This window comes from Convolutriloba macropyga, chromosome 12, assembly GCF_964194025.1.
Source record: "Convolutriloba macropyga chromosome 12, txConMacr16.3, whole genome shotgun sequence".
In the NCBI taxonomy this organism is placed as follows: domain Eukaryota; kingdom Metazoa; phylum Xenacoelomorpha; order Acoela; family Convolutidae; genus Convolutriloba; species Convolutriloba macropyga.
In genome coordinates this window covers 1,992,893-2,008,541 of record NC_134479.1, presented here as the reverse complement: position 1 = coordinate 2,008,541, position 15,649 = coordinate 1,992,893, and the positions used below count along the sequence as shown (strand labels likewise).

The window sequence follows — 15,649 nt, the reverse complement described above, 5'->3', positions numbered from 1 at the left end:
GAAAAGTGGAAAAATTTTTGAAATATGATAAATCAACAAAACTCACTATCTTTGTACATTAGATCAATCTCAAGCACGTAAATAAATCTGCACAATTAGGCTTGTCTGCTTTATGTAAGACATAATTGCGTACCGGCATCACCAATATCACATAACTAACATGGATCATCAACTATAAAGAAAAATAATCTAAATAACATAGCAGAATGCCGGAATAGCTGCGAAATAGACCTGCGTGCCGTATAATATAGAAACAGATAGATATAAGTTGAAAAAAGTATTGGCGGCGCTCAAAAAGCTATGTAAAACACAATCAGCAATAAATTTATAAAGTTTCGGCTGAAGCCTTTTCGGCTGAAGCCTTTTCGGCAGAAGCCTTTTTATTACGGGACCTTTATTACAGTTTTAAAGTGCAGGCATTTTATTGTTAGTTAAGTCACGTATGATCAAATATTTATCAAATGACCGGAAAACATTGTCCAAAGAGAGTGACAAATGACGTCGCGCCCGCAAACACCGTTAATATCATTCATTAACGGTGTTTGCGGGCGCGACGTTAGAGGAAAAAGTCATTCAGAAATATAAACTTTTTCAGCTTTGCCGTGTGAACAAATGTAAAACAAAAAAAGAGCGTCAGACGACAAAAAAATATATATCAGGACAAGCCCTACCACAATTCACAGAACTTTCTTGGAGGAAACAAAAGACTAGACCTGGAATGGACAATAAATGGATTGCGAAATCCACTTACAAAAAATCCGATCAAGAATCTTTAAAAAATAGCAAAAATGAAAGTCAAATTGCCGCACGTGAACACAAAATCACAATTAAAAAAACAAATTTTTTTTGAAACGCCATTTCCTCATTTTACTTGGAAATTGGAGTAAAAATTACGCCGCAAAATCACTCGCTCCACTTCCTATGTCGGCGTGACCAAAACTTCTCCAATTTGACTGCAAAAATCATAAAAATGTGTGACAATGTTTCAAAAAAACATAGCCGGAAGAACACCAGAAAAGATTCAAAATAGAAAACTGACCAATATAAATGACATAATTAAACTTCTAATTATTATTATTAATCATTTTGAAACAATAACAGTACAATGAACAATGGAGAAAAATCTCAACAGAAAGGCCTGATAAAGCATATAAAAAAAATGTTTATAAGTAGCAACTCCAAAACAACTGTCGGTAGAAAATCAAACAATACTGCTTGTTGTCATTTAAAAAACCAATTGACAAAAAAACAAAAAAACGTCAAGAAATTAAAGGTTAGGGAAATGAAATGAAAGAGAAAAAAATAATCTTGACAAAATTTCCACAAAATTTAGCTATGAATTAACCACTAAAGGCTAAAATGCTACTTCCCAACCCTTAATTTAAAAAACTGTCATTACTGCTTCTGGTCAAGCATTCACTCACCCAACACCATTCATATTTATTAAAACAGAAATAAAAACGCAAAGAACGAAAACAACAGAAAATTAGAAACGTGTATAATTTGTTTTGTTGAAAAAGCCTACTGTCTAGCTCCAAGTCACACCTCTTAGGAGCAACACGCCTAGAATAGCTCAAAACTAAAAATTTCACAAGAAAACATACCCGACAGATTGCCGGAAAATAGCTGCCGTTGATTCCCATAACCATGATTGGGATTGAAAGGAAAAGAATTATGATGTCATGTTGTAGTTCAGCATACTCCTGTTTCATAGTGAGACGATACATGAGCTAGTATTAATACCAATACGCATTAGAGATGGTAACTAAGACTTATGAGAACAAAGTACGAGTAACGGGCATCTAAAATTTGGCTTTATGGGTCTATCCCGTTTCTATTTCTGATTTAGTTTTTTATTCTGATTCTGTTCATTTTGAATTGCTTTGCTGAGCAACTGTTGTTTAAAAGCACTTTGAGCAGAATGAGCAAGGAGTGAAACTAGCCTAGAGAAGTCAAAAAGATTTCACGCAAAATGTTGAACAAGCTGTGAACTAAGGTAAAGCGAAAAATTTTACTTCGACGAAGAAAAAAATAGGAGAGCTATAATAGCCGGCTGAGAAGCTGAGCGGCTATTAAAAAGCGGAAAGCACAAAGTCAGAAGTAAGCAAAAAGACGGAAATTGGCCCGTCATTATCAAAAAGAACTCAAAATTAATTCAGTCAAAAAACAACCAAATCAACTAGAACAATTAATTTGAACCAAAGACATCCACAAACGCTACAAAATTGAAGAATACACAAAATATTTTTCACGTGCTTCATTTCCTGCTTCAAAATTCACTCTAACAAAATTGACTAAAAACATCTGCAATACTCCTTTCGAGTCGTAAAAATGACAGCGCCCCAATACAATTCAAATTATTTGAATTGTAAAAAGAACACGAGCACCGCAATATAGCTCCACTCAGCTTACAACCATTAAAAGAAAATTTGGATCTATGAATATAGGAAAGATCATATACCACAGAAAGATCATATACGGTTCTTACGAATCATACTAAGATCATTTAGGGTTCTTCATTGCAAGATCATACTACGACATTTTTGTATGTCTTATATGAAACCATTTATGTTCTTTGTATGATTACCAAAAATGTTGATCCTGGGTGGTAAACGGCTTTACATCCTCTGCTACACGTTACTGATTAGCCTCCTGGACTTTCAATTGTAAAGCGCCACATCTAAAGAGTCATTAATGTCCAAGCAAATACGATTGCAGCTATGTGGTTCTATATAGTAAAGAACTATAGAGTAATTTGGGCTGACCTGTGATGACGGGTTCACTGAATTTGGGTGCAACAGGTGGCTCAGCTGCCTCTATGTTGATGGTGCGCATGTTGATCATGGACTCCACGGGGGGACTGGGAGGCCTCGGGGGAGACACCGACCTCCAGGGTCTCGTCTGCTGAGGGGCTGGGGTCCTCGGCTTAGGCTGCTCCTTCAAACCTTAAGCAGCATCGCATAGTCATATTACACAACTAAACCTTATCACACGCTACCATTAATGCAAGTGATAATCAGTTTTGGTAGAAGAAAATTTTTTTATCATGGGTGTGAATGTTTTTGGGCAATGTGAGTTGAGATTAACAAAATGAACGCATCATTTGACCGACAGCGATCTGAATTGTGTTGATAATTGTCGTCATTGAAGAGGATCTCGTAGATTATAGTTCAGCAATAAGACACCAGACCAGAAAAGAATTGCTGTATGTTGTGTATATGAATGAAATGAACCTGTGAGGTTGAAGGTAGTGTAGTTGGTGCCATTTGAGTTCTCAGCCGTGATCTTGTATCCCCCCTCGTCTCCACTCTTCATGTCTCTGAATGTGATAACGTACTTGCTGTTGGGTTCTGGTCTCAGGAATATCCTGGGCCCCTGAAGGTTGATCAGGATTCCATCATGGAACAGCTTCACATTCGGCTTCTCTTCCGAGTAGATCTCGAACTCGACATTGACCTCGTTACCTGGCTTCACTTCCCCAATCACCCTCGGGCTAGTCAGCATCGGGGGGTCTTTTTGGGGAACCAGCACCACCTACAAACACACACACACACTTCGATCTTGTGGTAATAAAAATAGAGCCAAAGTAAGAACCGCCAACATTTTCAATTGACAATTAACTTGGTTAACATGATATTCTCATCAACACAGCAGATTAGCAGTTCATTTAATCTAATATCAGCAGTCCGTTTCTTTTCTTCACAACAAGAAGTAGGCCTCTATTACAATTTGCTTTTGTTCTCCCCACTTAGATCAGGTAAGAACAAAAACTTGTGATCTTAGGCATTAACTTAGCTAGAGGGCTTTCTTCTGGATACATAATGTAGTTTTTCGGGTTGATGACCTTTTCAAATTGAGCCCATTTGAAGTTGCTCGCACCATATTCAATTTGATTTTAGTTTGATGCCCCCACTCATTGGGTGACAAAACGTCAGAGCGCTAATAATTGGCGTTAAAATTTGTTGTCCCAGCTGATTGGGTGACTTATAAAATAGATTTTTGAATCCATGCCAGTAGATATTTAGTCTACAAGTACGCTGCCCTCTCAAGTTTCGTGATAAAAGTTTCGTTACTCGGAGTCCGATACTAAAACCCCCTTTTTTATAATGCCACCAGCTCAACCTCAATCCTTACATTTGTCTTCTCAGTTGTAGTTTCTCGCGAAGTTGTCCAACTTTTTATTATGCCATTTTCAGGTTTAAACAGTTTAATGACATTTTGTCGCTAACATGAAAACATTTTGTCGCATTTTGAAAAATTGGTCAGGGAGATTATCAGTTTTGTAATTCAGAGTACAGTCTTGAAAACCTTTACTTCTTTGTAGAATAAACCAAGAAATGTATTTTAAGGACCTGTTGTGTTGATTACATTCAAGAAATAGCACAATAAATGTGATCTGTTCTCTTTCTCACCTGTGGCTCTCCCTTCCTGGGTTGGCCTGGCACCTCTATGTTGCCAATGAAGATGGTCCTGGCATTTCTGCCCAGGTAGTTCTCAGCAATGAAGCAGTACTCTCCCTCGTCGTCCGCTCTCAGGTCCTTGATCACCAGTTTGTACGTCTCGTGCATCCCTCGCTCTAGCCGGATCCTCTCACTGAAGATTCCAGGTCTCCCGTTTTTGAACCAGTGGATTCTTGGCTCAGGGTGTGCAGCCAGTTTGATGTCTATCACAATCTTACCCCCCTCTTTCAACTCGCCCCTAACTACTGGTTGTCCATAAAACACAGGTGGCTGGTAGGGTCTCTCGCTCTCCTCTGCCGTGTCAGGGTTCCTGCCCAGTCCAGGCACCGCGTAGGGTGCAATGTGGTCTCTCCTACAACACACTCAACTTGCAACCTCACAAAATTAGTCACACCCACTCACAGATCACAACTGACATTAATGTCGTCCACAGTCACGCTCTGTCTAATATATTTTTTGTTCAATATACAACTCGATTGAAGTTATAAGCAAAACTATTACTCTTCTTTCCAGTTATGAGTTACGGGTGGTTATTGCATTTCAAAAAAGTTTGCCGTTTTATCGATGACCAAATATGGACATGTTTATATAGCCCTCAATAAGGAAAGGAGAACTTTGGCTCCGGGCGAACCTGCACATGGGCACACTGCTGTTGTCATCTGGCATCTGTGTGATTCTGGCCACTCTGACGTCAGACTGATCCTTGTGCCAACCAGGGGCAGCACTAGTATCTTGACCACTGTTCAAAATACTGCTTCTGGCAGTCGGAGGCCCAATGGAGGAGGGGGAGAAGGAGTTGCTGTGGGGCTGGTGTGGACTGAGAGGCCCCCCACCATACATGGTAGATTGCATGGGGTGGTTTGGACCCGAGGGGGGACTGTTCATGAGGACATCCTGCAGATTCACAACACAAGTCGCCTCTCCGAACTCGTTCTCGGCTATGAAGGTGTACTCGCCCTGGTCCTCCAAACAGAGATCCTTGATCTGCAGAGTGTACCATCCGTCTAGACCCCCGAATAGGTTGATCCTGCCCCCCAGATTGAGCATCTGGTTGTTCTTGTACCACTGCAGGTGTGGCTCTGGGTATCCCTTCACCTGTCACAAACAAAAATTTTATTTTGTCTTGAATTAACAATTAACTTGGTTGCCATGACTATGTTTATAAAACAGCAGATCACCAGTTTAATGAATCAATTTTCAACAGTTCATTTCAGTTTTCCAGATATGAAAATGTATGTTTCTACTCTCCCCACTTTGGTCAGGTAAGAATAAAAACCCGTGATTGAAGATTTAAGTATGAACATAAAAGCATTTTTTCTCAATTCATTCTAGTGATAATTGCCCAGGTTGAGGTCTGGAACACTCGTTGTTCGTGAAGAGAGGGTCCGATGCGACAGAGCTCACAGTCATTATGGGGCTGATGGGGTTGTCGCATGAATGAGTCTCATAACAACGGATTTCTGGCGATCAGCATTGTGGCTGACCCTCTCATTAAAGACACTGAACTCTTTGAGACAACCGATTGTAGCCAATTGATAAACCAGCCGGTTGAAAATTTCGGTTATCGGCAAGCAAGGCTATGCGTTACAAAGTTTTCGAACCAAATCTGAGAAGCCCCCGAAAGATTCAAACGCTGGTGGTACAAACTGGATACCTATTTCGGCACATTTTTGGGCATATTGTTCATATTTCCGTTCTTCAGCATTTGTCAGCCTGTAAGATGTGTGGTTAATGAAAATAAATCAATATTAACAGAGAACACATGAAGAAAAACTTCTCCACGAATCAAAATTTCTTCACGGTAATGACAAAAACTTTGCGAGACTCAGCGGGTTAAAAAAGATAAGCTCTGAAAACCTGATAATTTGAGGTTTATATGTGGATTGAAATTGTTCAAGAAGTCTGCACACCGACAAAAAGAAACATAGCAGGACAAGTTTTGGCCTACAACTCAAAAATTTAAAAAATTTATCATTGATTAAACAAAAAACTAGACCAATAACGGACTAGTTAATGGATTGGAAAAACCATTTAGAAGAAAATCAGATAACAAAATTGAAAAAACAGTAAAAATCGATGTCAAAATGCCGCAAGTCAGCAAAAACTCGACACAAGCGAGAATGCAAATTTTTGTTCAAACACCGTTTTCTTACTTTATTTTCAAATTAGAGCGAAAAAATTCACACCGCAAACCACTCGCATATTTGCTCCTTCTCCTGTTTCGGCGTTACTAAAATCATCATTCTGTTTGACTTCAAAAATCATGAAAATGTGCCATCAGATCACAAAAAAACATAGCTAAAGGATTCCGTAACCGACTTGAAGTAAAAAAATCGAATCGACTGATTGAACTATTAATTTTTATACCATTCGAACTACATCAATAAACAGAGGAAATAAATTATCAGGGAAAAGGCAAATTATGAAAACACTTTCAAGGAACCTTTGTTGCTTTGAATTTTCCTCGTCAGACATTCTACCTTAAAGATTGTCAGCAAAGATTTGTAAGATGTTCAACAAACAATCAACGATAAATCTCAAAAAAGGAGAAAAGTTGAGCAAAAAAAAATTAAAGGACGAAATCTAAAGAACCCGTTAATGTAATTTTTAACAATATTTTTTTTTAACATCAGTACACCAAAATGCACTGAAAAACACTTGAGCAAGATTTACAAACTACAAACAACTGCAGAGTTAATTTATTTTATCAAACCTTTAACTATTTCTCAGTAGTAACAGCCACATCAAAAACCTTAATTATAAATTGAAAATGCAAAATTATTCCTGGAGGCAAAAAAGACAAGATTGGGCAAAAACACCAAAAAAGAAAAATTATTTATTTTTTTTTTAAATTAGCCTAATTTTTATAACTTAAACAAACTGTTATTGATATGAACCAAAAGAAAAGGCCACAGAAACCAACATGAAAACAATCTGTTACCAAAAACATTACCCTAGATTCAAAAAAATAAAATGGAGTCCAAAAACCATTAAAAAAAACATCTAAAACTCAATCAAGATTGCATATGAAACTAATCTATGATTGATATGGTAAAAAACGCCAACAATTTTTTTGTTATTTGTAATTTTTTTTACTCCCAAAAAATTAATTTGAAAAATTAAAAATACTTCGAAAAAGCCGCATAAAAAATTTCTCCCTTGACGAAAATTTTTTCACTTATTTTTCTCACTCTCTCTCTCTCAAAACCGCGGCATGAGCAGAAAAATACTCCCTTTTCTCTCTGCTCTACAAATTGGTCAACCGTTTAACCTAAATAGTTAATTTTCACGTGCGGTATTGCCTTTTACATTATGTTTTAAAATTATCAATAAAAAAGAAATTCCACCAATACTCCTCTTCGAGTCTTAAAAAAAACTACAGCACCCCAATACAATTCAAATTACTTGAATAAAAAAAATACCTGAAGAACAATTCAAAAATTTTTTATTCATTGAACAGAAACTAACCTCGAAATGACTTTAAAAAAGGTGATTAAAAACGTTATCAAAAGAAAGTTAAAGCGAATAAAAAAAGCCAGCCGAAAGTCCTGACGTACAATTAAAAGAATTGTCTTTGACTAATCCAAGAAAACTAGACCTAGAAATGACCAGTAATGCTCCTGAAAAACAACTTAGAAAGAAATCCGAGAACAATTGAAAAACAGTAAAAATCAAGCGAGCAAAAACTAGCGATAAAAGGTAATTTTGTTCAAACAAAACTTTCTCACTCGACATTAAAATTAGAATGAAAAAATTCTACGCCGGAACACCACTCTCTTCACTTCACTTCACGTCCTGTTTTGGTGGGTGACCAAAACCATTGATTCAACTTGTCTTCAAAAATCAAAATATTTGATTAGATTTAAGAAAAAAAACAGTCCAAAGACTCTGGAATGAACTCAAAAACTTGATTTAAATCGGTCATAAAAACTCTCCATTTAATTATAAAATTCATATAGAAAAGAAAAAAGAACAATTAGAAAGAATAAAAAGCAGAATCTGAAACCCGAAATCTTTTTGAAAGTAACAAAACCACTCAATATCAATCAATAGCTTCCCGAAAAATAATACAACAATACGTTGGTACAAAATTCTCTTCAAGTATCGATGTCTCTGCCAATGCTCTAGAGAGAATTAGTGAGTGATGTCGATTGAGTGGCTAAACAAAGAGCAGACGAACTATTACAAAACGAAAACCAAAGACCAAAAAATGTAACAAAATTTTTAAAATTCAACGTTTTAAAATGAAAACTGATCCACCGAACAATCAAACATCTTCCACAAAAGGAAATAACCATAGATTGGTTCAATAAGAGTAATTGTTGAACATAGATTTCTTACGAAAGGCAAATAAACAAAAGAAACGCCACGAAAATTACAAAGATAGACAAAAACAGGCCAGCAGAATTATTAATTACAGCTAGCAAAACTGTTAAAAATAAATCCAACACCACCGAAAAGTTCCAAAAATGGCAGAAAAATGCCCACATTGCGCTTAAAGCCTATTAAAAGCTAAAAAATGGTTTAAAAAAGCTTTCCCAAACGAACAAATTCTCATACGTATATGTAAAGAAAATCAATTTGGCCGAAAAATCTTTGAAATATTACTTTTAAAAAGGTGAAATTTGTTTTTCTCTCGCGTCTGCTTTTGAATTTCGCTTAGCAGAATGGCCTTGTGCAGAAAAGATTAGGGAAACGAGAGGAAAGAAATTGGAAGAAAATCGAGAATATTTATAAAGTTCAGAATTTACATTTTACAAAACTTACATTTTACAACACGTTATTCAACCATAATATAACACGGCGTACTTTCTATTAAAATGTTATCAGCCGGTTTAACAATTGAAAACAATTTAAGACGTAAAAAAATGAAAAGTAAAGAAAATGCAATTAGCGATTGGATAAATTGAGTTCAGTTTGAGAGCTGACTTTTCGGCCAAATAGTAATTACGCTTAGGTATTCTTATTTCGACCAAATTCTCATCCGATACAATATTTTGTGATACAATATATCCGATGCAACAACAGTGGTTGAATTCTTCGATTTATTTAAATACGTATTGAGTAGAAATGTAAAATTGAAGAGAACTTAAAGAAGAGAAAATGATTAATTGCATAGAAAACCCTTGAAAGACCTAAGAAACCACTGCTACAAATTTTCTAAGATCGGCTTTCTTCCTTAGAAACTATTGTATACACCAAGTCTATTGCTGATTCATTTCCCAAAAATATATAGAGCAGTCTACTCAGCAGTCGATAAGTGTTAATTCGATTTCTCAGAAAAGTTTCCATTTAGTTTTCAGATATATGTATGGAGTTATTGAAAATCATCTGTGATAATCTGGTTCATTTTTTAAGGGTAGTTTTGCGTTCGCTTTCTTTACACGATTGAAAAAACGAGCGTTTTGCAGACATTTAAAATACAAATTAAGGGAAAGAACTATTAGAGGACTTCCATCTTTGAGAGCACGCAGAAATTTATGAGGTGCCACACATTTTACTCCTTCCCAACATTTCAGTGGAATCTTCTCATGTAAACAGTAGCATACATATACTGGCCCATTTCAGGCTAAACAGTTATGTGCTCTTGAGCTTTTCTGTAGAATTTAAACCTGTAGTTCAGGAAATGAACTTTTTTTTCTTTGGTTTAGTACCAAAATTCAACCGAAGCAATTAAATTATTTACTGTTGGGTTGATTTTCTGCGGTTTTTATACAATTGATGAGCAACCATTTTTAAGCAACCGTTTATATAATTGATGTGCAACTTTTTTCAGCAGTTTGCATTTCGTTCTCATGTAAATTTTGATACGGAAATATATATCTTTGATATTTATCTCTCCTATTTAAAGATTCTGAGAAAAGTTTCCTGCGCTGAGCATTTATCGGGAGCTCATATAAAAATAAGGGGAGCAAGAATCTAGAATTTGTAAAGACTCCGTTGTCAGGTAAATTGACGCCCAATAAGATGACGCAAATGACTGAAAATTTTGCTGTAACATTTCAGCATACATACATAACTAGCCCTTCAAAAATTACTGAGGAGTTTTGGTTAACAACTAACTGTACGTGTGAAGACCTGAGAAATCTCCTCAGACACTTAATGACTTCGGGATTTGCCAGTTTAACATAACCCACTAACGTCGCGCGAATAGCTCTCGAACGACCGGCGAGCGGTTGGCTTCGTCACTAGCTAAGCACGGTTTAGTGAGGCGCTAGCTTTAGCTTCATTGAATGGGCTTAAGTGAGCGCAGCGGGGGGTGGGGGTGCACCGGGAGGGGGCTGATGGGGTGGCAACAGTGGGGTGGGGGGCAACAGTGGTGGTGTCAATCTCTAAGAACCGCCCTTTGCACCATAAGAATAAGTCTCAAAAACAGTTTGTGAATCGTATAGTTGGAGACTAGTGAGCTGAAAGGCTCTAAGAGCACTTAATGCCCGCTGGGCGCTACCTGATTATCCCGTTTTTGAGGACGAAAAGTCAAATGCGTCAGACGAAAAATCGCATTAAAAAAGACCGACAGGACTAATATAATTGCTACAAACTTTGTTTGAGAGCAATTAATAAAGTTTTCAGAGGACGGAAAATCGACAAAAGCAAAAATTTAAGACATACAACTACTTTTTTCAAGTCTTGTGCGAGAGCAATAAAAAAGCTAGCTTTATCACGCAGTCTGTACCTCAAAGAGAGCAAAAAGAAGCTTTATCACTAAGTGTTACAAAATGAGAGAGAAACTATTTTATTGTCTAGGGATTTTTGACGCTAAATAAAGAAATTAAATAAGTTTAAATGATTTGTGCAGACAAAAATTGGTTTCATCTAATTAAACAGGGAGCAGGTTATTCACCAGCTAGTTGAATAGGAACAGCTGCAGAGTCAGCCAACAGCTATTTTCTATCATCGACTTTTAAATACCTATTAATTTGCATTCATATCTCGCGGTTTTAATGGTAGTGAGTTCTACTGTAAATGCTCAAAGAATGATTTAGAATAATAGTCTTATAAATTTTTGTTTGGTAAGGATGTTGAACTTAATGTGGCCGTCGATAACATAAACGGATGTTGAAAGGCTCTCGTATATTTCTGATGTACTGAAGAAGTACGTCGATGCTTTGAGCTTGATCACTTGTGAGATGCCGATCATATTTTGTGCACTTTACACTAGAATAAGAAATGGTCAATTAAAAAGCAAAATCATCTGTTTCTCCAAAGAAAGAAATAAATGTGAGCCAATTTGAAAGAGACATCAAGAAGAGTAGTACACCAAATGACTAGAAAGGAGTAGGAAAACATTTAGTATAACTGGGCTCGGAAATCTATGTTGTCACGTATCGGAAGAAATTGTTCAATTGTTATTTTTTATAGCGGGGGCTACTTCATCTTTATTTCCATTAAGTAAGCACTTTTTAACACCTTCCGCTCTAACAGCAATCCCCTCCTGTCGAGTCACATCAACGATGATCTACTTCTTCCCTGTCCCCCCAAAAGACTACATTACACCCCACATTACAAACCCCTCTCAATGGGCAGAAATCACGGGTCCAAAAATGAGTGTGCATGTAGATTATACCTGGAAGTCGATGTTGATTGTTCCACCAATACACTGGTCTCCATTGACAATAGGCTGGCTGAAGACTGGATGTTCGGCTGGCACTGCAGAAGTAGCAGAGGATGAGTGCTGAGGCTGGGCTCCGTTCATCTGGTAGCTTCCACTCATTTTCACTCTATTCTTTATATTCTGAAACAAAAACAACCCTTTTACTTATTTGTTTATAGATCTTGATCAATCTTCCATTCCACATTTACAAAACAATTTAAACTGAAAAAGCTAATCAAATAGACCATTTTTAACCACCATTCTTATCTTAACCAGCAAAAATCTGTTCACGTTTTTATTAACTCCTCACCAAATTTTAAATATTTTATAATGTCAAGCTATATGAAAATCTTTGCAAATTTACCATAAATTTTTTCGGTCTTGTTTCTTGTCAAAATCTTCAAGAAATCTATCTTGAATTATCGAGGTCACGCTAAAATATTTTAAGTATTGTCGAGAGCTTATGACCCTTAACTGTGTCAGGTTCCGTTTCAGTGAATTGCTACTGGTTCCGTTTGCTCATTAAATTTTAATTTATTCTCTCTGATTGTGAATAGAACATCCACATGTGCTGTGAGTATTTGGTTATTTGAGTCTTCTGCAATAATTGTTTGATAATAAAGTTCCCAATTAATCGAACATGAACTAGTCAAGATACATTATGACACATAACCAGTCATCCATATCATCTTTTGTTGATTGTTGTTCAGGTTCGGTTGAAATGGTTAAGTTAATTACTTGTTTCTGCATGTAATAAAAAATCGGGCAATATATTTTTCTTTCTCCGAAAACATCTAGGGTGATTGAGGGGTGTGTGTGTATGGCAAATGGGCAAAGATAACTTAATTTGAAGTTTCTATACCAGTTGCATGTAGTACTTACCGATTATTGCTTCCTTCCTTTTTGCACTGGGTGTGTTGTATTGGATAGGGTGGGAGAGATCTCCCGAAAGGATGCTGTCTGCACAGCTAGCGTTTACTTCAGATCTTCTCTCAGTCTATCACGGTATTTTCTTTATTAATAAGATATGAACAATTGGGATAAGCTCGCTTTTATTGTGTGCAAGCAAAATTAGGAGTTGGGTATTCTGGGAAACAGTTACTGTACAATGGCTCAAATAATGAAATAGTGAACAAGATTTGAACACTTTCACTGCACAGATAAGAGAGGGTTTCCAACTATGGGAATAGTTTCATGGGAAAACCACTCTGGTACAGTCTCTCTACCTACAAGTAGCCAGCAGGCAAAGTCAAATTACAGGCCACATAATTCCATAATTCAATGCGCATGTGCGTGTTTCCCAGATTTGGGGAATTAGAAAGTAGTCTATGTCACGAATTACGAAAGAGTGAAACATTGCCAGATTCCTGTCTCCACTAGTTACTGGGCCCAACGCCATTCGGTTCACTGCAGTGTTTGAGTATTCAAAGTTTTCTCAAACACTGGAATATTTTGCTTTTGGCATTAGCAGTAAATATAACTCAGCTGTTGCTTCCAACTGATAATGGAGTTATTTGCAGCTTAGTCATGGAAAATAGCTTATACCATGGTGTGTGTTATGAGCCAAAGGTCACCAATCATAAAGGCAACAAATTAGATATTATATGCAGACATAGAGAAAACTGCATAAGCTTGTGGGACAAAAATAGTAGTTAAATTTGTACGTAGATAACGCAGACATGCTTCAAACATGCATTTCTTCCAACACAAACCTGCAAAATTTCGTCCAGAAAACGAGTTGGGTGAAATTAAAATACCCGTGGCTACATTCTACCCCTCTATATACAACCAAACAAGCAGTTAGTTAGTTTTTCACGCAAGGAAAGAGTTGTTGTAAACTCAGTTTGAACACAACTCCACTTTGTGTCTTAGGAGCAGAAATGGAAGGATCAAACAGTTTATCTCAAGGCGCTCTATTGTTATTATTAGTAACATTAAACGCTGCATTGCTCTAGAATAATCCATGACACCTATTTTCTCTTCGCGTTTAGCTAGGAATGCTTGTCCGCCTCCAACACTACAAATTCCCCCAATACCCATGCTCGCATGTTTGCTTTAGAACTAAGCAATTGGAACAGCTGAATTAAACAATCAATTGATTGAAATTTAATTTGTGACAAAATTTGCCAATTTTAAATTAATTGAAAACTGATCAGTCTGCCGTAATACAGAAATTTGGAAATTTAGTTGTAAATGCAAAAGTTGGCGATTAATTGATTGCAATAATTGATTGGTGACTCCATTCTAATTGCAATAATTGATTGGCCCAATTAAACGACCCAAACAATTGTGCAATAATTTGAGATAATGGAAACATTTTTCCAGATCGCAAAACTGGAGCTGGAGAAAAATTTCCAAAATCACAAATTTCTATCAAAGATCGTATGTAATTTGACAGAATTGGGTGTCGAAAAAGTTTTCGTCGTTGATAAGAAAATGAATACTTCAGATAATGTAAATCAAGGCAAAATTGTAAGATCTACGGAAAGAAAATGATTGATAGAACAAGTTTTGTTGTTGTTGTTGTTGTTGTTGGGGATTTGCAGCTGTGCTGAAGGGTCTAAAGTCCCAGTCATCAAATTAAAATAATGTCCAATAGTTTCTACAGTTTTGACAATCGCAGAACAATTGCCAAGTGCAAATATTTCGCTCAGAAAATTTCTTCTCGAAAAAATTCCACATTGTACGTAATATTCGGTTTTTCAGTCCAGATGGTTCCCTTAAATTTATTAAATTTTCTAGGCGGTTTGCAATTCGACAGGTTTTAAAGGTGAATTCGCTGCGCGCTTTCTCTGTTCGAGTTTTCGTCATTTTGAAAATTTCGTTGTTCCTTGTTTCTTTCGTATGTACTTCTGGTAGCTCGATGCCGCTATTCTCTTCATTCAAAGCTTTTGAAACCAGCAATAGATCGTTAAGTTGGATAAACATTGGTAATGGCAATATATTTAATAGTCGAATTTGGCTTTTGTATTCTGTATCTTTATTTCCCGTTATCCATTTGACTACCTTTTTTTGAAACTTTTCCAGAATTTGAATTTCAGTTCTTCCTGCAGTCAAGCACGTGAAACCATGCAGCAATACCGGCAGAATTAAGGACTTATATAATCCCAAATTCACAAACGCGTATACTTTAGTTGCAACATTTCGCTTAAGTATGTACAGAACTTTATTTGCTTTCTTCAATATACTGTTTCCACGATACATCAGCCGCCACGTGAATACCAAGATCTTTGACAGTCGTGGATTTCGCCAAATCTTTTCCCATCAATTTGTACTGTTGGTCTCTACCTCTGAAATTCAGATACGCACACTTGCCTATTGCCAGTTCCAATTTATTTTGGATTATCCAGTTCTCAATCCCATGTAGATCATCTCGGACTTCCCAGTAGCTTCTTTGTACAGCCAAAATTTTAAGATCATCAGCAAAGATAAAGGGCTCAGAAAACATCAGAACATCTGGAAGATCGTTAATAAATATACAGAACAGTATAGGGCCTAGGAGTGACCCCTGTGGTACCCCGCTTGTTATATCGAGTATCTTCGAACTGGTATTGTCCACACGCACATATTGTCGTCGATCACTCAAGTAGTCGAT

The 15,649-nt window shown here is 36.7% G+C and overlaps 1 protein-coding gene across 1 annotated transcript in view; it reads right to left on the bottom strand.

The window, feature by feature from the left end:
* Positions 1 to 13,266, bottom strand: part of LOC142350940 (muscle M-line assembly protein unc-89-like) — a gene marked incomplete at its 3' end in the record, with an annotated part of 98,855 nt that extends 85,589 nt beyond the window's left edge. Inside the window, exons 1-6 of the mRNA XM_075402965.1 lie at positions 12,937 to 13,266; positions 12,028 to 12,195; positions 5,092 to 5,555; positions 4,413 to 4,812; positions 3,234 to 3,534; positions 2,766 to 2,945 (exon numbers count right to left, since the gene is read on the bottom strand). Of these exons, the coding sequence (XP_075259080.1) occupies positions 2,766 to 2,945; positions 3,234 to 3,534; positions 4,413 to 4,812; positions 5,092 to 5,555; positions 12,028 to 12,174 (1,492 nt within the window). The remainder of the gene's footprint in view (positions 1 to 2,765; positions 2,946 to 3,233; positions 3,535 to 4,412; positions 4,813 to 5,091; positions 5,556 to 12,027; positions 12,196 to 12,936) is intronic.
* Between the last annotated feature and the right edge of the window lie 2,383 nt (positions 13,267 to 15,649).